The 22828-nt window shown below is 38.8% G+C and overlaps 1 protein-coding gene across 1 annotated transcript in view; it reads left to right on the top strand.

Annotated features, from left to right (window-relative positions):
* MAOB (monoamine oxidase B) overlaps positions 1-22017 on the top strand; it is a 54835-nt gene extending 32818 nt beyond the window's left edge. Inside the window, exons 4-15 of the mRNA XM_084870344.1 lie at positions 426-530; positions 1515-1606; positions 7006-7147; positions 9385-9534; positions 10718-10877; positions 12867-12963; positions 13909-13962; positions 15019-15076; positions 15943-16040; positions 19130-19241; positions 19785-19847; positions 21109-22017. Of these exons, the coding sequence (XP_084726470.1) occupies positions 426-530; positions 1515-1606; positions 7006-7147; positions 9385-9534; positions 10718-10877; positions 12867-12963; positions 13909-13962; positions 15019-15076; positions 15943-16040; positions 19130-19241; positions 19785-19847; positions 21109-21261 (1284 nt within the window). The 3' untranslated portion in view covers positions 21262-22017. The remainder of the gene's footprint in view (positions 1-425; positions 531-1514; positions 1607-7005; positions 7148-9384; positions 9535-10717; positions 10878-12866; positions 12964-13908; positions 13963-15018; positions 15077-15942; positions 16041-19129; positions 19242-19784; positions 19848-21108) is intronic.
* The last annotated feature ends 811 nt before the right edge of the window (positions 22018-22828 follow it).

Below are 22828 nucleotides of genomic sequence, written 5' to 3'. Positions count from 1 at the left end.
CTTTTATATCCTTGAAAATTATTGAAAAACTCAAGTAGTTTTTCTTCATGTGACTCTAATTATATTTCCTATATTAGGAATCAAAACTGAATTTTTAACAAAATCTATTAATTCTACTAAAATAACAATAACTCTATTACACGTTTAACTATTTTTATGAAAAAAATGTTTCTAAAACAAAAAAATCAAGTGAGTGGCATTGATTTGCATTTTTATCTATCTCTCACATCTGGCTCAAATTTATTTAGTTAACAGAATTTTGTTTGAAATCTCTTTTATAAAATGTTAAGTAGAGCTCTAAGACCACAAGGAGTGTGTATCACATATTGATAACATGATTTTGCTTGCAGACATTCTATATGGCAGATTTAACTACTTTTATATTGTAGTAAATGTTTCCTTTAAAAATATTTTATATCTCACAGGGAAAATCATACAAATTCAAGGGCCCATTCCCACCTATGTGGAATCCAATTACCTTACTAGATCATAACAACCTTTGGCGGACAATTGATGACATGGGACAAGAGGTAAAGCTTTTCAAAGCTCCTGTGATTACATTTGTACTTTTCATAAGTTTAGTCCTTAAAAGAAAAGAGATGCAGCATATCATCAATGCCTAGCACATTGTGTAGCACATAGTAACTCTAAATAAAGATTTTTTTAAATGAATAACATGATCTTGTTTCTAACCTCTAAAAGAATGAGATACCCAACAGATTGCTATGTTGTATATTACTTGTGAAAGGGGAGAAGTTCATATATTACTCTCCCTTCCTGGGATGATGGTTCTAATCTAGAAAATCCTCAGGACATAACAAAGCAAGATTTCCAGGTATTTGAATCACTACCCTGTTCAAACCAGTAACCCATAAGAAAATACACACTGAGCTTGACCTGAAACTCCAGTTTAGATGTGATTTGGTATGACTGTCTAATCCTTCCTAAGGAGATGAATTTATAAATGTTTTCCCTAAATAAGTAACCTCCTAATTGCTATTTGGAAACAAACCGATTACAACATAGCTTTCATTTACTGTGCAGAAAGTATTATCATAAATTAAATATGGATCTTGTGGTATAGATCAATAATAGAAAAGCTACGCAGGCTGAAACCGGTTTGGCTCAGTGGATAGAGCGTCGGCCTGTGGACTAAAAGGTCCCAGGTTCGATTCCGGTCAAGGGCATGTACCTTGGTTGCGGGCACATCCCCAATAGGGGATGTGCAAGAGGCAGCTGATCGATGATCCTCTCTCATCAATGTTTCTAACTCTCTATCTCTCTCTCTTCCTCTCTGTAAAAAATCAATAAAAAATATATTTAAAAAAAAAAAAAGAAAGAAAGAAAGAAAAGCTACACAGACAGCATTGGATTTGTAGCAAAAGTCACAATTGGGGGATTTGAAAAACTATTATTTTCCTTCTTTAAGTTAGAATTTTTAATACCATTGAAATAGTTATTTAAAGTATAAAATTAAATCCACCCCCCCCCCTCGAATCCTCATCTGAATGTAGATTCCCAGTGATGCCCCATGGAAGGCACCCCTTGCAGAAGAATGGGACCACATGACCATGAAGGAGCTGATAGACAAGATCTGCTGGACTGGGTAAGACTTTCTGTTTGACACAGGATTTTATTGTGACTGTCATTTGGGTTAATTTAGAATACTATTAAACAGGAACGGGAAAAGTAACTATTTAGTGTCTAAAACCATGCCATTTGGCCAGGTGGAATACTGAAAAATATTGAAAATGGGTCCTGCCCTAAAGGTGTCAGAGCTTTGCACCACCAACCTGGTATCATCCCATAAAATACTCAGATCAGACCAGAATGTGCCACCTCCTTTGCTTAGAACAGCTTAAAGACCATTAGCTTAAATATTTATCAAGTTGTTGATGTAGGAATACTTTTGTGCTTCTCACCTGTGGTCAAGTGTAGAGATGGTCATTAACATCTCTAATGACCATCTCTACACTTGTGTTTGAAACACCTTATGGGTGCAATTCTTCAAGGATTTGAAAAGAACTTCTAGAGAATGGCTGTATAGTTTACAACTGTAGAGGAAACATGTATTACTGATTGACTGCTTTTATTAAATGAAAAGCATGTAGTGTTGAAAGCAACTATTCATGAGCTAAGCATTAAATTCTAGTTGGAAGTGCTGGGGGACTATACTATATAATCTATGGAGTCTATCTAAATAGACACCACTCACTGCTCTTGAACAGCAAGGAAAATGTAAAGGGTTGTGAATTCATAAGCCTGGTGAATTTGTGGCAAATGAAGTAAGAAAAATGGAAGCTAAGTTCAAGAAGACTGTCCTCCCATGCTTCTTGGAATTTAGCTTCAAGAAAGGGAGAGAAAAGAAGACAGAGAGATAGGCATACAGGGAGGGAGGGAGGGAACAAGGAATTCAAATCATTACTTTTTAAAAGATAAAATGTAAATGTCTAATAAAAGAAGATTGCTTAAATTAACTATGGACATCTAAAAATGTAATGCTCTACAGTCTTTTTAAATTGTGTTGTACAATAATATTTAATGGCATGAAAATATCATAATATTAAACATAGAAAATCAGGCTGTCATTGAGTATGTGCAATCCTAATATATAAAAACACAGGGTCCACCGGAGAGGAGGGAGGCCGAGTGCCTGGCGGGCGTTCCCTAGCAGAAAGGAGATAAAACTCCGACTGTGCTGGGCCCCCGACTGCTCTGAACCCCAGTTCTGGGCCAGACCCCGGGGACTCAGGCTCAGCCATAGGAAGCTGGGCTGTAAGTCGGAACCCCGGGGTAGCGGAGAAAGGAGGTCCCGGAGGCGCGCACACTGCCCCCAGAGAAGGGACGGTCGGCTGTGCCGCGGGATTGCCCTGACGGGAAGGAGACTGGGGCTCCAGAATGCTGTGAACGCCACCTCCAACTCCACTTCCAACTGAACTGAACCCCAATACCGGGCTCATTGGGAGAGAGCATAGACTGTTTGGCAGCAGGCGAAAATCGAGGGCACCTTTCTCTCAGAGGCGCCGGCAGCGAGCACTGAAGGACCCGCATAGGGCGGGGCTGACGGAAGCCAAAGCTGCAGGCTCCACCCTGAAACCCCGTCCCATCTGTAACTGCGAAATGCGACAACAAAATAGATCACAAACGAAAGAAATGGAGGACAAAAAGCGTCTGGATATAGAGTTCAAATCTACGCTTATAAGGTTTTTCAAGAATTTCCTAGAAAAGATGGATAAGGCCTATGAGGATATGAAAAGAGATCAACTAGAATTAATAAGGAGTCAACAAGAAATGATAAGGGATCAACAAGAAATAAAGAATACATTGTCTGAAATAAAAAATATTCTACAGAGTCCTAAAAACAGAAGGGAAGATCGCAAGAATCAAGTCAAAGATTTGGAACATAAAGAGCCAGAAGACACTCCTCCACAGAAGCTAGAAGGCAAGAGAATCCAGAAAATTGAAGATAATGTAAGAAACCTCTGGGACAACTTCAAGCGAACCAACATCAGAATTATGGGGGTTCCAGAAGATGAGAGAGAGCAAGATATCGAAAACATACTGAAAGAAATAGTGACAGAAAACTTCCCCCACCTGGTGAAAGAATTTGACTTACAAGTCCAGGAAGCGCACAGAACTCCAAACAAAAGGAATCCAAAGAGGACCACACCGAGACACATCATTATTAAAATTCCAAGAGCAAAAGATAAAGAGAGAATATTAAAAGAAGCAAGAGCAAAGAAGGTAGTAACTTATAAAGGAGCACCTATACGATTGTCAGCTGACTTCTCAACAGAAACCATGCAGGCCAGAAGGGAATGGCAAGAAATATTCAAGGTGATGAATAGCAAGAACCTACAGCCAAAAATAAGCTACCCAGCAAAGCTATCACTCAGAATCGAAGGCCAGATAAAGAGCTTCACTAATAAAAAAAAGCTAAAGGAGTTCATCACCACCAAACCAGAATTATATGAATTGCTGAAGGGGGTTCTTTCAGAAGAGAAAGTAAACAAAGATAAAAATTATGAACAACAAATACGTAATTATCAACAAGTGAATCTAAAAACCAAGGAAATTAAAAAAATCTGATGAACAATATTAACTGTTGAATATAATAGAATCAGAGGTATGGAAGGGGAGTGAACTGACGATTCTTGGGGAAAAGGGGAGAGGGGGGCGTGGGAAGAGACTGAACATAAACTGTGCACCTATGGATGAGGACAATGGGGAGAGGGGAAAGGGCAGAGGGTGGGGTGGGAACCTGGTGGAGGAGAGCAATGGTGGGGGGGGGGAAGGAACATTTGTAATAATATGAAAAATAAAAACTTATTAAAAATAAAATAAAAAAATTAAAAAATAAATTAAAAAAAAAAAAAAAACAAAAACACAGGGTCCATAACTTCCAAAATAACCACAGGCTCGACTGACTGGAATTATCTATTATCACCATGTTAGGCATTTTGGTTACTTCTAGTTTTTAGTTATTATTGTTATTAACATATAATTACCTGTGGAAAAAAAATCTCTGTGCTTCTATGTCTTTAACCTTTGAAAGCAACCAACTCTGGAATAGTAAAAGCCTTTTATTGTCATGAAGTCAATGTCTATTATTAATTATAATATTTGAAACACTTAGCTAATGTTATTACCATTTTTTTGAGATTTTCATTTGTAATATAATTTATTTTGATTGTAATGAAATTGCAGAATTTACTTTAAATTATATACACTAGATTTTCAAAATATTAATATTAAACATAGAAAATCAGGTGTTTAATTACCTGCATTCATTTTATAACTTATGTTATGAAAAGCTCTTAATAAATTCATTTAAGTCTTTTCTCCCCATAGAGCTTCAAAACTTTTTGAAAATCAGATTAATTATGTACCTTTGGGATCATAGAGAATATGACTTTTTCTATCATAGTCCTTGGCCTAGTCCTTCCCTTAGTGAAATTCTGGGTTGTTGGCTGGCTGACAAAATAAAACATGCCTAGATACTAGGAATATATGAACACAAAGTAATTTTCTAACTTTTCCTAATGAAGATATAAAAGATAAATATTTTCTAGTTTTAAAAGCACAATCATATATTCAAAGACTAATGTTCATTCCTTGAGTTATTATTTGTAAAATGCTTTTTGGAAACTCATATTAAATTTACAATATGGTCATCTATGTAAATATCCTTTTCAAAACCTATAACTAGAAAAAATGCATCAGACTGAGACTAGTGATTATCTTTACGAAAGCAGAAATGTGGGAGATACTCATTCTCTTATTTTTTATTTTGTGAATGTTCCAAATTTTATATGTGCATACATTTTTCATGCAGAAAATATAATAACATTTATCTTTTAAGAAGTCAACAGGGCAAAGAATCAAAAATTATTGCACTAGCTTCCTTGACCTTCTATCCCTCAAATATTGTTCTTCTCATTTCTTTTCTCACTAAAGCTTCCAGAGTAAATCAAATAAAGTATTAGAAATGGCCTGGACCTCCAGAAAGAATTGCTTTTAGATCTCTACATTTCAAACCAGGATTATTTTTTCTTACAAAATTGTCAGCAATAACAACTGCAATCATAGCAATGTCTTTCTGTTTAATATTGACTCTATAGCTAGGCCAATATTGTTTTAGTTATTTATTATTCCCTTTATCTTATGCTACCTCAATTCACCAATAAAACAAAGAATCAGGAAATAGCAAAGGATGCTTTCACTTTAAAATTTTTAAACCAATATTTGGATATTTGCTATAGATAGATGCCACAAATTACCTCTGCAAAGAAAGCACAAGTCAGCAATTTCCATTCCTCAAGTTATCATGGGGAATCTTACAAAACTAACTCAAAGTTACTTCAACATGTGTATTATACTATTTGCTGACTACATGATGGGGAACTTCACAAAAGTTCTATCAGATTATTATGGCTGCAAACATTGTCAGTTACTAGTATATGTGCTAGGTGTGATTATACAAACCTCCAAAGAAAAGGTACACTAGAATAGAGTGGTGCCTCTTGGTGAGTCAACTTGATAGTTTACTAATTATAGAGAATTCTGAGGTATTGAAATAATGAGGTTTGAATCAGGTATGATCTGGTTTGATGTTGTACCATTTTGTGAGTTGTGTACTACATATTACTAACCTCTCTGAGACCGTGTTGAACTTAGGAACTGGAGGGAAATAGTAAAAATTATTTTAAAATAACTATTTTATAGTATTACTTGAGGCCTGGTGCATGAAAATTCATGCACTGGAGCGGGGGTCCCTCAGCCCGGCCTGCCTCCTCTCATAGTCCAGGAGCCCTCAGGGGCAGGAGGTGAGCCAACAATCAGGAGAAGGCGACACCCCCATCACACCTCTGCAGATGCTCAATACAGGAGCTGGCCCCAGCTCTCAGGCCCCAATCGCCTGATTGGGGTCTGCTGGCCAACCTCTTGGTCCCTCCCCGCCTCCAGCAGGCTCCAATCACCTGATGGGGAATGGGGAACCAGGAGTGGGTGGCAGCAGATGTGGGAAGCACCAGGCCAAGGTGGGTGCAAGCGAGCAGGGCCCTGATAGCCCCACCAATCACCCAACACACAGATGGTGACTGACGGGGGGGGGGGGGGGGCGGCGGCAAGCATGGGTGGGTGGTGGCAGAAACAGGTGACACCAGGCCAAGGCAAGTGCAAGCAAGCAGGTCCCTGATCACCCCACTGGTCACCCAACACACAGAGGGCTACTAGTGGCATTGTTGGTGGGGGGTGGGGCTAGCTACCAATAGCTGGAAATGATTGTCTCTGATTGCAGGCCAGGCCTAGAGACCCTACCCATGTATGAATTCCATGCACTGGGCCTCTAGTATTTAATAATACAGGATTCTAGTGACAATTTTCTGTGACTTGCTAAGTTTTGCCAAACTTACCTAAATACATTTATTGCTTGAATAATTTCCAGAGAATTAAGTTGATAATCTTTTGCATTTGCTAATTTTTCTCTTGTTTCTTCCTGAGTAGATCTGCAAAGAAGTTTGCTACTCTCTTTGTGAACCTGTGTGTCACTGCAGAGACTCATGAGGTCTCTGCTCTGTGGTTCCTATGGTATGTGAAGCAGTGTGGAGGCACAACCAGAATCATCTCAACAACCAATGGAGGGCAGGTACCTATCCATACCTCCACCATTCCAACAGAAAATCACCTCTGCCTAAAATGAAAGATTGACATCATCCTTCAGTCATGAGTGGATGGGATGAATCAAGAGGCAGACTTGTGGCTCTCAGAACTATATCATAGCAGCTCAAGGTGACTTTTGTGAGGGACAGTCTGTTTGTTAGGTACCCAATGTAAGAAATCAGCAGCCAATGTAATTTTAAGATTAAGCTTCTTAGCCTGGCTGGCATTGCTCAGTGGTTGAGCCAGGAGGTCACAGTTCAATTCCTGATCAGAGTACATGCCCAGGTTGCAGGTTCCATCTCCCATATGGGGCATGCAGGAGGCAGCTGATTAATGATTCTCTCTCATCATTGATATTACTTTCTTTCTCTATCCCTCTCCCTTCTCTGAAAATAATAAAATATATTTTTAAAAGATTAATTTTCCCTCTTTTACATACTTACTAGAGGCCTGGTACATGAAAATTCATGCACTGGAGGGGGGTGTCCCTCAGCCCGGCCTGCCCTCTCTCATAATCCAGGAGCCCTCAGGGGCGGGAGGCGACCCAGGCAATCAGGTGAAGGCAATGCCCCCATCACACCTCTGCTGCTGCCACTGCTGGCAGCACAAGCCTCAGCCAGCCCTGGTTACCTGAGCCTTGGGTAGCCTTGAGTGGCTGGGTAGCTACCATCCAATGCTTGCCTGTGCCTCAGGCAGCCCTAGATGGCTGGGGGGCTGAGGGGACTGGGAGACTCTGGAGGCAGACGCATGGAACAGCCAGATCCACCTGGGAGTGAGCCCGGCTGTACCGCATGCCTGCTGCCCCAGTGGGGCTGAGGGGACTGGGCACCACCATCTTATGGCTATGGGCTTTGTCATATTTGAGGGTATGGCTGTCAATTAGCATATTCCCTCCTTACTGGTTATGGGCACCACCATCTTTGTGAGGGTGTGATGGTCAATTAGCATATTCCCTCTTTATTAGCTAGGAGAACATCTGATGAACATGATGAGCACTTCTTGGTAAATTCAACAAGGAAAGTCAGAAATGCATTTAAACTTAACACACACACATGTGGAATTCATTAATTCATTCATTGCCTATTTCCTGAGCCCCAGCATTGTATAAGGCACTGTGTTAGGTATAATAAGAAGTGGTTTGGAGTTCTTATATAATCTGCTTGGTAGTCATATTTCTTTTCTCTCCTTCTTTGTCCTCACCCTCTTCCTCTTCATTCCCCACTTCTTTCTCCTTTCCTCATTCTTTTTCTTCCTAAGCTTATTTGAAACAGTCAGTCTTTTAAAAAATTAACTGATATGGCTCAGTGGTTGAGCATCAACCCATAAACCAGGAGGTCACGTTTCAATTCCCAGTCAGGTCACATGTCTGGATTGTGGGCTTGATCCCCAGTAGGGGGTTGTGCATGAGGCACCTGGTCAATTAATCTCTCTCATTGATGTTTCTATCTCTCTCTCCCTCTCCCTTCCTCTATCTGAAGTCAATAAAAACTAATTAAAAATTAAAAGAACTGAAAATTTGGGAGGAGGCAGTCAGTTCAACTGTGTAGAACATTTTCAAACTTTAGCAGGGCTCAGAAAAGATGGTGCAGTGGCCACAGAAGCAGCAGGCACCTGACCCAGAATGAGATGGGCAGCTTGAAACAGGGAATAAGTTGGTATGGGGATGAGTGGGCCAGGGAGGTTCTGAGCCTGAGTAATAAGAATGGGAAAAAACAGGCTCATGCAAGTCATGGCCCAGCTGTAGATATAGCTTCACCAGACCCAGAAACTCAATAAAAGGATGCAGATGATACATAGAGCAGGGATAGTAACCAGGCAGATAGGGCATGGGGTCAGGGTGAGATAGTCCAGTTGAGGTTGGAGCCTGGAAATCTGCAAAAGCATAGCCTGGAAGTTGACTGTTAGAAAACCTGTAATTTTGTCAAAATCCAGCTATCACTAGTTAGACAGCAATGGTGAAATACACTTCACAACAGCAAAATGAAAAAGAAAAAAAATTATATTTATATATATATATATATATATATATATATACATATATATACATATATATGTGTGTGTGTGTGTGTATGTGTTGTGTGTGTGTGTGTGTGTGTGTGTGTGTGTGAGAGAGAGAGAGAGAGAGAGAGAGAGAGAGAGAGAGAGAGAGAAACTACCAATTTAATAATTTATACCCATTACTATATTTCCTGCCTATCTTTTTAATCTTTGTTTTCTTTCCAGGAGAGAAAATTTGTGGGTGGATCTGGTCAAGTGTGTGAGCGGATAATGAATCTCCTTGGGGATCAAGTGAAGCTGGAGAGGGCTGTGACTCACATTGACCAGACAGGAGAAAATATCCTTGTGGAGACCCTAAATCATGAGGTGTATGAGGTAACCAAGAGCCTTAAACTAAGGGAAAGAGGTCAGAGTCCCATACATAATCAAAGCTTAAATAAAATCAAGAATGTTCCAGACTTTATAGATCATCCCTTTGCCAAAAGTGGAAAAACTAACTCTATATGAAAGAAAGAAAAAGAGAACCAGAATATTGGGGGGAGGGTATAAAAACATACTGGTATATTATCAGCCCTCTGTATTGGGCTCCTATATAATTATAAAAACAAATAAAATGTTTATTTGATAAATATCAAGTGCCTTCTATGTGTCTGGTCATAGTGTAGGAGTTGGGAGCAGAACATTGAAAAAAACAAATAAAATTATTTGCCTTCATGTGGCTTACATTCTCATGAAGGAGAAAGTCCTTAGTTAAGGACAAGCACTGTGGAAAAATCAAGCAGGGAAGGGGGAGAGAGTCTGCCATAAGGTGGGGGTGGGACAACTGGTCATGCAATTTTAAATAAGTCATCAAGGAAGGACTCATTCAGAGGTGACATTTGAGTAGAGAACCAAAAGAGATGATAGATTAAGTCATATAACTTTCTGAGGGAAGACCATTCCAGGTAGACAGTACAGCCAGAGCACAAGTCCTGAGGTAAAAACAAGCTTGGCATGATGAAGGAACTGCAAGGTGGTCAAAATGGAAGAATTGAGAATTGAGGGGAAGAATAACAGGAGGTGAGATCAGAGATGACTTGTATGGTCTTGGAAGTCTTAGAAGTGACTGTGAGGAACTTGGTTTTGACTCTAAGTGTGATGGAAAGTCATTGGAGGTTTTGAACTAGGAAACAATACTCATTTTGGTTTTAACAAGATCCTTTTAGTTCTTCTGTTAAGAAGAGAATGAAGCCCTAGTCGGTATTGCTCAGTGGATAGAGCATTGGCCAGTGGACTGAAGGATCCCAAGTTCAATTCCGGTCAAGGGCATGTACCTTCATTGCGGGCATATCGCCAGTGAGGGGTGTGCAGGAGGCAGATGTTTCCCTCTCATCGATGTTTCTTTCTCATTGATGTTTATAACTATCTCTCTCCCTTCCTCTCTGTAAAAAAAACAAAATCAATAAAATATATTTTAAAAAAAGAATGAAGTAGAGAGAAGAGTTAATTGAGGGAGAAACATTAGGAAAAAAGCACAATCCACCAACAATGTTTAACCACTCCCTTCTCCCTCTTCCAGGCTAAGTATGTGATTAGTGCTATTCCTCCTATTCTGGGCATGAAGATTCATTTCAATCCTCCTCTGCCAATGATGAGAAACCAGCTAATCACTCGTGTGCCTTTGGGTTCAGTCATCAAGTGTATTGTTTATTATAAAGAGCCCTTTTGGAGAAAAAAGAGTAAGTACTTTCCTTAAATAAAGACCTTGGGGAGAAGGTCAAAGAAACTTGGTGCAAAGACACACATTTGTGTGTAACTTTTTATTAGAATGCTGGGCATAAAGCATTAGTCCAGGTTCTAAGTACAATTCTATCAGATAAAATATATTGGCACAAACTCACAATTATCTTCCATTAGAATATGACCATCACTTTTTCTAATTCTATATAAAAATGTATTTAATCCTCTCACAAAATCTTGTAAAAATAGGTTATTAATATTTTCTAATACAGATTTTTAAAGTATGAATTTCATGTACGGTGCCAGGTGGGTAATTGAAATATTGGGAAGACCAACTTTATAAAGTCTAACCACTATGCTGTATGCCTGAAATTAATACAAAATAATATTGAATGTAAACTGAAATTGAAAATTTAGAAAAAGAATGCATTTATAGAGGTATTCATAAAAGTGGGGATTCTGAAAATGTCCAGGCAAGTTCTCATTTGTGTCAAGATCCTACTATATTAAATTAAATCAATTTATTTCTTCAGATATAGTCAGCAAGTTTGCTATGATACTGGGCAAAACATTACAGGAATGCTCACTAAAAGAGCTAGATTCTGGAATGATGTAAATGTGCTAGAGCTGCTCTGTTCAATATGAAAGCCACTAGCCATATGTAGGTGTTGAACACTGAAATGTAACTGAGACTAAGGAACCATACTTTTCTTTCTCTTTTTTAAAAATATTTTTATTGATTTCAGAGAGGAAGGGAGAGGGAGTGAGAGAGATAGAAACATCAATGATGAGAGAGAATCATTGATTGGCTGCCTCTTACACGCCCTGCATGGAAATGGAGCCCACAATTGGGGCATGTGCTCTGACCAGGAATCAAACTGTAGCCTCCTGGCTAATGGGTCAACGCTCAACCACTAAGCCATGCTGGTTGGGCACATTTTTTAATTTAATTTAATTTTAATTGCTTTAAATTAAAATGTAACATGCCACATGCAGTTAGTAGCTACTGTATTGGATAATACAATGCTAGAGTCTTATCACATTTACTCTTATCACATCTATTTCTCTTCTGAGAGAAGGCCCTCAGGGAAAAGAGAAGGATGAACTGAAATGAGGAACTAAACTGCAGAAAAGGTAGAGATCATGCTAGAGGCAAAGGAGAAATTTTCACAGTTTTACCTTAAGGTGGTTCTTCCTGTATAGTATATCCTTTTCTAGCCACATTGTAGCCTCCTAATTCCCTAGTGACCCACCGTGAAGAGCATGCTGCTAAAATGCTTCTTGTGATTCAGGTCACCTATTTTTTCCCCTAAGAGTTCATTCCTGTTTGTTTGATTGTAGCTTATTACTGCTTTCGTCATTGTTACTCCTGATAAAGAACCTCATTAAACTTTTCCGTTTTTCTCAGTGTTTCTTCTGCCTCAGCACACCTCAGTGGAATACAAATACCCCTCATCCCAGTGGCTGACTAGGACATTGATTCTCAGGAATGCACAGTGGGAAGGGTGTGGGAGGAGAGAGAGAGAGAAAGAGAATCAAGTGCAGGCTAAAAGGCTTTACAGGTTTGTCTGCTCATATGCAGGTCAAGGCAGTGCACACCCTCAGAGTTCTTTCTCGTTTTGAAACCCTCTTATTGTATTTTCTATACATTTGTTCCAGAGTCTTTCACTATAATTTTGTTCAAAGAAACTCAATTTTCAAGTACATGATGGACCAGGAGGTAGGGTGCACTGTAGTAGGTTATTGTTATAACATGTTAGATTCTGCTTTGATGTTGTCACCATTTCATAGTCTTTGTTGAAATTGCCTATATTTTGTTCAGGAGGGGAATGAGACAAGCCCTTTGTGCAGAATGAGCTGAAATGGTTTCTCAAGTTGTTCTGGAGATCATGTTTGAAATGGTTTGGAGCTCTGTGTGCTAATTGTAACTGCTATGGGTATCCTGAGAGAGTGACGAATGTCTTCTTCCATTTTGCTGTCCTTCCAAGATTATTGTGGGACCATGATTATTGAAGGAGAGGAAGCTCCAGTTGCCTACACATTGGATGATACCAAACCTGATGGCAACTATGCTGCCATAATGGGGTAAGGCACAGTTATGGTGGTATGAATGCTATTTGATGTTGACAATGTATTCCCATACTATTGATAATGTGTCCCAAACTTTTAAAAATAAATTGTTACCTAATAGCACTATTCTCCCAATCCAGCAACAGAAAAATTCTTTTATAAATAATGTTTTCCAATGAATATTTAGAAAGAAATTATAACACCAGTGACATTTAAAAATTTGCTATATTAATTTTCTGTTTCATATTTAATGCTGTGATTTGATATATCTCCATAAGCTATCTTTTGTGAAAGCATGATATGAAGACCCGATTTAGGGTTTCTATCAAGAGGGCTTTTTATGGAGACTTACGTGAACATCAATGTTATTTATGTAGAATGATGAGGTTTTCCAAGTCCCACTAGAGAAGAGCCAAGACCATCCCAGTCCTCAGTCAAAATTAATATGAGCCTAGAATATGTATGAGTTTATTTCAGAGAGTGTAGAGTCAGAGGAGGGAGATCAAAGAGTTGTGACTTGGAAAGTGATCATACAGCTACAAATGGAGGCAGATTCTACTAGTAGAAGGGTGGCCACTAGAGAGACACCATTGTGTAGATAGAACCAAAGGACAATGGGGTGGATGACATTGGAAAGGCTTAGACATGACTTAGTTGGACATTCCTGTTAGCTACCAGCTATGTAGAGAGAAGTAGGTCAGTCATAGTATTACCCTAGGCAGAAATTATAGCTACTCATCTATCTTTAGCATCTTGAATCCCTAAAACTGGAAAGTGCACATCAGTGCCTGGAATGTAGCAAGTAAATAGTAAAACATTAAATAACTACTGTATAATTTGTTTCTTTGGATTTACTTTTAACTTGTGCACGAGGCACATGTGTAGCTATAGAAATGAGGCCAAGATGAAAGCAGCAATTAATTCCCCCCCCCCTTTTTTTTGCTTGTTTGTATGTTTTAGATTTATCCTTTCCCACAAAACCCTAAAACTGGCACGTCTTAGCAAAGAAGAAAGGTAAGGAAAAAAAGTACTTATTTTTTTCCTCTTTTTCTTCCTTCCTTCCTTCCTTCCTTCCTTCCTTCCTTCCTTCCTTCCTTCATTCCTTCCTTCTTTCCTTCTTTCCTTCCTTCCTCCCTTCCATTCTTCCTTTCTTCCTTCCTTCCTTCCTTCCTTCCTTCTTTCCTTTCTTTCTTCCTTTCTTCCTTTGCCTCTCTCTTCCTTCCTCCCCCTTCCCTCCCTTTTGCATCCTTCCTTATTTTCTGTCTACTCGACTGCCTTTCAATTTTACTTAACTTTTTAACTTAAATACTGCCTAAAAATATGTGTTTCCAATGTTACATATCTGTTGTGTTAATTATAAGGGTCTTGTATAGGGGCACAGTACTTATAACTTAAGAATCAAGTATTCAAATTAATATTTATTGAGTTTATTGTACATAAGAAACCATGAAAGAAGTTATGGAGAATACATGATACACATATCACCTGAGAATACAAAAATGAATATAGCCCAGGAGCTAAAAATTTACTTGGGTAGAATGCATTTCTAACAAGTTCCTGGGTGATGCTGCTGATGGAATCACATTGTTTTACATTATTAATGAAAAGATCATGTGGGTTTGTTGATAAAACTTAAATTCTGAGACCTTAAATAACCTGCTCAATTTCGTAAGAGACAGAAGCAGAATGTAAAGCTTTTCTTGCTCCCTTCTCTTTCCGCTATGCCTATTGTTTTGCAGTGGAGTAGGAAAGAGGGGAGCAAGGATCATATCTGCATCCTCCCAGAATCTCCAGTGCTTAGCACTTAAGAGGAACACAACATTTTTTTTAATGAATGAACAAATTATTGTATGCCCCCAGCGATTCAGCCAATGCCTCACTTTATTTTCTGACCTCATTGGTTTAAAACATTTGAAATAGAACAAAGTACCTTGTTTTGAAAAATTAAAATGAAATGTCAAATGGAAGCAATGGCTCACAGCATCTTTTTGAATGAGGGGATAGATGCTGCTTTCATATTTTGTTTCACTTTCTTCCTTTTCACTTTTATCCCCACTCCTCCTCTCATAGGTTGAACAAACTTTGTGAGCTCTATGCAAAAGTTCTGGGATCCCAAGAAGCTTTGAAGGTAAGGCTGCTTCTTAACCCTTTCCATAAGAGAGAGAGGTATCTTGCTTTGCCCTCAAAGGGCTAGCAGGGAGAGGCTCATCAGTAGGGTCCTAGAACTCTTGTTTTCCCTAATGCATTCTCAAAGGGGTCTACACAGGGCTGATCAACACATAAGTTGTCCCAAATAATATGGGCCTTGGCTGTGTTGGTGGTAGCTCAGGAAGCTTGCAGCACTACTGGAACATTAGGGGTGCAGGGAAAGACAGACAAGCCCATTCAGCTGGGTTTCCTAGATATCTTTGGAAGTAGCCTAAGAAAACTGATCTTGAAGTTAAACTAGTAGTACTCTGAAGGTAGTCAGAGGAATATGGTGGGGTAGGGACTCATTGTGGAAGGGTGTATCATGAACAGAATTGCCTATATCCCATGAAAACCTTAATTTGTCTGTCTAGTTTCTTTCAACAAAGCTCAAAACATGAATGCAATCATCTTTTTTCCTTGACAGACATGTTTTTCTGTTTTTTCTACTCCAACCATTCCAGAAGCAAAAATCCTTTTTAAAAGTTGTCTTGAAACCATTAGGCACTAAAACTTATTAATAGTTAAGACCGATTTTTAAATGGAACTAAACAGTTGCAGCTTGTGAGCAGTACCTGAGACATGAATGAACCAACTGAGAAAACTTTCTGAAGTCAAAATTTCTTATTTTATTATCAAGGATATTTACCTGCCCAAAGACATATTTCTAAAAACACATCAGGATAATAAGGCTCTACTTCAGACATATGATGGTTCTTCTATATGAAGCTTGTTAGAATGTGTTTGGTTTATTCTGGAGTGGATTCCCTTGAGCTTTCTTTGAGTGTTTGTCACTCTGCCATGCAGCCGGTGCACTATGAAGAGAAGAACTGGTGTGAGGATCAGTACTCAGGAGGCTGCTATACAACCTACTTCCCCCCGGGGATCATGACTCAATATGGAAGGTAGAGTAAAAGTGTGCTTACTTTAATCCAAATTCTAAAAAGGTTCATGTAGCTCTTCTGTTTCTTAGGAATGTTAAAAATCCATACTCTTGTTTGTATATTGTGAAGCTCATGAAAGAAGACATAATTCTGCATCATGGGGTGCCTTTCACTCTAAGTCCTTTGAAGAAACAATCCAAATCAATATAACCAAAGAAGTGTGTAGCATCATAATGGGAACTTAGATAATCAGAAGGTTCACTTATATTGTAAGAAGAAGTACCTTTATACTGAGTTTACAGCTTAGTAAAATTTCCTCAAATGGAACTGTATAAGTGCCAACATGAGTACATTATAAAAGCAAAATGAGATCAAGACTGAAAGTGAAGGGACTTGGGCTCCAACTCCTAATTCTACCAATAACCGACTTTTTCATCCTGGATAAGTCACCTAATCTCTTTGAACATCATTTTTCTTATTGGGTATATGAAAAAATATAAATAGCATATAATAGACAATAATCAGTATATTGATAATCAGTTTTATTTTTTAGCATCTTTATTGCGATATAATTCATATACAATACAATTTAACCAAACAAAATGTATAATTCGATGATTTTTAGCATTCACAGTGCTTTGTATCCAAGCATGACTCATTGGTGTTTAGTTAATTATTTTTGATGATAACAACAAGGTGTGAATTAATGATATAGCAGTGATTATTTTGGATATGAGAGTAATATTAAACCAAGCAGTAGTTTAATGCCAAGCTCAAGCTAAACAAAATAGGAAATGTAGAGTAGTGAGTAAAAAGCTGTTGAAAGTGTATAATTAAAAGATGGTATGAATAAATGTAAATGACTAATCGATCTATTCATGAAAACCAGCCAAAGAAATATTAAAATCTATACCTGTGAGAAGGTATATAATGATTTTGGTTAGCACTTTCATCATCTTTCTGAAGATAACAAATACCATCTATGAGAATGCCTGATTAGTTACTGGCTCAACAAGTTAATTTTTTTATATGTTGAGTGTAGAATATGTCAATAGCAATAGCTCATTTCAGCACTTAGTGGCTAAGTGCTAACCATTTTCCAAGCCTTGTGCTAAAAACTTTGATACCAAGAAAAGCCCTTTCTGCTCTGAAGGAGCTGATGGTGTTGGGGGCTGGGGTGGGGATGGAGATCTAAAAGAACATCAAACATTGCTCTAATGCTATGGTAATGACATTAATTACTATGGTACGTACTCTAGTAGAGGGGTATACAAATACCATGGGTGCCTAGGAAGTGATAGTCTAGCCTTATGTAGAGAAATAAAAAAAAAAAAAGGCTTCATAATACCCATCTCATTTGAGGATTGTAGAAGGCAGAGAAAGGCTTTTGGGAAATGTACTCTAGGCAGAAGGAACTGTAAGAGCAAATGCTTAAAATCCTACAAGTCCATGGAATGTCTGGAGGAGGGGTTCTGCATAGCTGGGCTCTGGGTGATAGTGCATTCCTGAATGTATTATGAAGCCAGACAGTTTAGTTTTCTGATAAAAGGCCTGGTAGTATACAGTGTGTTATAATGTATGAGTATATGTGTGTTAGCTTTGGACATACTAAGTAAAACATAGGGGATAAAAACAGAGACCTTGTCCAGCCAGGATGGCTTAGTGGTTGATCATTGACCTATGAACCAAGATGTCACAGTTCAATTCCCGGTCAGGGTACATGCCTGTGTTGTGGGCTTGATCCCCCCAGTGTGGGCCGTGCAGGAGGCAGCCAATCCATAATTCTCTCTCATCATTGATGTTTCTATCTCTCTCGCCCTCTCCCTTCCTCTCTAAAATCAAATAAAAAATATTTTTTTTAAAAAACAACAAAGACCTTAATATATGACAGGCTTGGTTAAAATTGTAGCTCTGCTATTTGCTAACAGTGTGGCTCTTGACAAGTCACTACACATTTCTCTAATATTCAGTTAATTCATGTGTAAAATGGGATAATGATAATAGTCACTATGTCATAGAGTTGATTGAAATGATTAAATAATTCAGTAAGGGAGGGAATATAAACAAGTGGTTAAGACTGTGTGCTCTAGAGTCAGTTACCACCTCTCCCAATTACTTTGTCTTTGTTGCTGGTTAGGAAGCAGACTCTGACACAAAGATCATACAGGATATATGCTAGGGACAGCATTTGGTATCAACACCTGTGAGAGAGGAAGGAAACAGGAGTGGGCAGAGGGAGACCTTGGGCTGTGATAGTTCCAATGTAGGCCTCAGCTGTTCCCCCAGGGAGCTCTGGAGCTAGGGATGTCCCTTAAGAGTTGTTCCAAGAGTCTTTATAGCCCCATGATAATCAGTCATTGGATGCAACTGCTGCTGGAAGGAGGCATGACCCTGAGCAAGACAATTTTCTTCAGCTGAGGCAATCTCCAAAGAGGACTGCTATCAAAAGGTTATCTTCTGGCAATACTTCCAGCAGCTAAAAATAAGCCTTTCATTCTTGATAGGGGGTCTGGGTAGTGCATCACAATGTCTACCACAGTCTCTGTACCTCTACATTCTCATCTGCAAAATGGGGGTAAAAATAGGACCAACCTCATAGGGTTGTGATAAGGACTAATGCACTTAGAAGAGCATCCAAAGTACTGGTAGAGGTAAGTGCTCATGAATGGTAGTTTTGGACTCACCGATTTGTTACATTACTGATGGAAAAGGTCTTGGAAATCATTGTAGTGCGTCCTTGAAGAGATGGGGAAGCCAAAGTGGTGATTTTCCAAGTTCATTGGTGAAATAGCCAGGTAAAGAACTGGGGCATATGTCAGCTTATAAAGAGTTAGTGAGCCATAGAAGGAGCTACTCATGACTTCATGTAGGTGAAGCAAATGCATGCTCCATTGATATTAGTCCCTTTACTTGTAAGCTCTTGGTACAGGAGTGAACTTGGACAAGAATCATGCAAGAGCTGAAGGAACCTGTGAGCATTTTGCCAAAATTCACAATGTAATACTTACTGATGCTTAGAATCTGAGGATACCAACCAGCCTCGGTCATTGTGAGAAGGTTTTTTGGTTCTCTGATACTGACCACTTTTACCTCTTTGCTTTTGTTTCAAGGGTACTCCGCCAGCCGGTGGGCAGGATTTATTTTGCAGGCACAGAGACTGCTACACACTGGAGTGGTTACATGGAAGGGGCAGTGGAGGCTGGAGAGAGAGCAGCCCGAGAGGTAGGGCCTGGAATCATGGGCTTTGGGGAAGGAGGTAACTCGTGGGCCTGATGTCTGAGATCTTGGAGGCCAACTTTCCAGTAGACATATAAAACACAATTTGAACAGCAGTCTCAGTTGAAGTGAACACTTTAACCCAAAAGTAACAATGGAAATATCTATCATGTCAGCCAAGATAAAAGGAATCCATTGAACAAAAGATCGCTATGGCTCTCTTTGAGAGATAACCTAGGACTAATATTATAGCACCAAACGTGTTTCTATTAGGACTCAGAATTCATTTTTATATTTCCTAACAATTCCTGTGATCTCATGTCTATTAAGTCATGTTCACAAATAAATTTATGATGAGCCTATTGATTGGAACCTCTTATGCCATCAATGAAAGCCTTTTTGGGACCTTTTAAAGGTTCAGTGGACTATATTAGCAGTTACTCTGGTATTTTTTATAAATATCTCGAGACTCAGTCCTTTATTTAAAGAGCAGGTTTGGAGAAAGATGGTGTTACTTTTGTTATTCGCCAGGATACTATTTCTTTTCAGATCCTGCATGCCATGAGGAAGATTCCAGAGGATGAAATCTGGCAGTCTGAACCAGAGTCTGTGGTAGGTTATATTTTATTTCATTAATTCAAATCTTTGTCCTTTAAAACAATTTTTTTAGCCCTAGCCTGTTTGGCTCAGTGGATAGAGCGTCAGCCTGTGGACTGAAGGGTCCCAGGTTTGATTCCAGTCAAGAGCACATGTCAGGGTGGTGGGCTCAGTCCCCAGTAGGGGGCATGCAGGAGGCAGCCAATCAATGATTCTCATCATTGATATTTCTAACTCTCTCTCCCTCTTCCTTCCTCTCTGAAATCAGTAAAAATAAAAATTTAAAAAATAAAAATTATTTTCAAAAAGAATATGCTTGTATATATTCACATACCTTTCCCTAAGTGTTTCAACGCATGAATGTTTAATGGCATAGGCTAGGTCAAAGGTGAGAGATTTAGAACTTTTATAAATTTGTAGCTGTCACATTCATTACAAATTATTTGGAAAAAATTCTTTTTGGTCTGAGAGTTCTAGACATTAAGAACTAAACATATGCCTGTTGAATAAATCTCTAAGCTGGTGATTCTCAACAGGAGGTAGAAAATGAAAGGAAGATATAACAGCATCCCCTTGTCCAGGGGCAAAGGGATGGATGAAATGGAGCAGATTTAGTTTTAAAAATGAGTTTTTTTCTTATATACATTATTATTTTCATAATAAAACCCCAGGAAGCCTTCCTGATTGGAAGGAAGGACACATACAAGATAGAATGAAATGCATTGTAGAGGACAAGAATCAGAAAGGTCATAGGTATTCCTCTATTAAGTATGAAGTAAAAAAGAATAGCCCTACCAGTCCAAGTTATTCTCTTAGCACCTGTCACATATGGGATTGAGGGCCAAGTGGACCATAGATTTATTCAATTCAACAAATATTTATTGTGCACCAACTCTGCACCAGCTGTTGTGGAAAGGATCAGCAGTGTTTTCATGAGTGCCACAAGTGGTTGAGAGGACAGGTGATAACCAGAAAACATAATTGTGAGGAAGATGATATGCTGAGAATGTTAAAAGAAGGACCATCTTAGCCTGGGGGCACAGGAAGGGCTCCTTGAGGAAGTGAGGTATAATCTGAGACTTGGAAGATCAATCTGAATAGTTAAGGAAAGGGCCAAGTGGCAATGGAGACAGTGTTATGACCAGAGGGGATGTTATGTTTAACAGTCTAAAGGTTGGTAAGAGTAAAGATATGTTCAGAGAACTGGAGGAAATGCAGACTTTCTGGAGTGAAGTACACAAGCCCTGTACTGACACCGAATGTTCTTCGAACCCAGGATGTTCCTGCGCAGCCCATTAACACGACCTTCTTGGAGAGACATCTGCCCTCCGTGCCAGGCCTGCTGAGGCTGATTGGGTTGACTACCATCTTTTCAGCAACTGCTGTTTGCTTCCTGGCCCACAAAAGGGGGCTACTTGTGCGCGTCTAAAGAGAAGGCATCTGTAACCATGCCTTCTTCTTACTTTATTTGGTGTGTGTGTTTGGGGATGGGGTTGCAATGAAGATTCATGAAGACATACAGACTCTAGTGTGAGACGGGGAGCAAGAGAAGTCAGACTACTGACCATAGGAAACAGTATCTCTTTCTCTATTTGGTCCCTGCTTATTGTCCCCTACTAGGCTTAGCACTCTGTCTTGCCCTTTTGCAAATTTATTGCCCCCAGAAACGTCACAGTAGTTAACCAGTCTTTTTTTTTTTTTTTTTTTTTGTTAACCAGTCTTGTTTAAGGTCCTTGCTATCCCACAACACACCTTGCCCACTCACAAAAAAAAAATTAGCTTTTCCCTACCTCTATGACTTTGTGCTTCTCCTTCTTCTTAAACTGTAACATTCTCATCTTTCAAGTTCTCTGCATTTATCTTTAGAATCCTGAATTGTTATAGGTGGTAGACCTAAGGGAACATCTATCCTCACTTTCTATTTTAGAGTTGAGCCAACTAAAGCTGAGGGAGGAATATAATTATTCAAGGTCTGAAATAAGACCCTGATGTTTTAGAGACTAGAACACAGGTCCATTGTTTTTCCCACCCCCTTGGATGTATTCCTCAATAACCCTCCTCTACTCCCTGCAATGGTTGCTGATGACACCTTCTTGAATGGGTTTACTTTGTACCAACTTGTTATGTACCACTACTACTATGCTACTCCTATGATTGTTATGCAATAAAGTTGATTCACCAGATGTCTGTTGTTTTTTCTTCTTGAGTAATGACTTTTTTTGACATTTCGACAGATTAAATCATAATATTCAGCATATAATTGTGGCTTTAATGTATTTAGCCAAAAATGTCTTGAAGCCCAAATGATGAGATATATTTTGATTGTGTGATCCATCATGGGTGGTGTGTGTGTGTGAGCACTTGGTTAATGATTTATAATTATATGACATGAATGCTAAACAACAGAGTTCCTTGCTTTCACCCCCGAAAAAAACAACTGTCAAAATAAATGACATATTAATAAGCAAGATGATTTAACTATTAAGGTAATTAGAATATTTCATTTGACCTTTCATATTGCTTACCAGTGCAAAGCTTTTCACCAGGTACACTCATTAATTTAAAACTATAGTTTCACAGTCCATTAGATTCTATTTGAACTACTCTTCAAGTGATATTATTTCAAAGGACTCCTATCTCTTGATTCCCAAAGGCAGCTTTTATCAGGATGTATTTTAAATCTATAAGTGACCATTCTTGCACTATCCCTTAGAAAATGAAGCTTAGTAATCTTAGCATAAATGGAATTTAAGAAATGTCCTAGAATTAATCAATCATAGTATAGAATTTCTGATTTTACAGTGACATTTACATTCACGAACTTATAAGAACTGTAGAGACAAAAATGAGGAAATTAAAGAACCCACTAAGACTTTCTTTGTGTTTTGAATCTGTCTAAAAATATAATTAACTTGCCCTGACTCAGTGGTTGAGTGCTGCCCTATGAATCAGGAGGACATGGTTTCATTTCCCATCAGAGCACATGCCCAGGTTGT

This window comes from Pipistrellus hanaki (assembly GCF_964339955.1).
Source record: "Pipistrellus hanaki genome assembly, chromosome: X".
In the NCBI taxonomy this organism is placed as follows: Eukaryota; Metazoa; Chordata; class Mammalia; order Chiroptera; family Vespertilionidae; genus Pipistrellus; species Pipistrellus hanaki.
The sequence above is the reverse complement of the archived record's forward strand: the minus strand, read 5'-3'. Positions and strand labels throughout refer to the sequence as shown.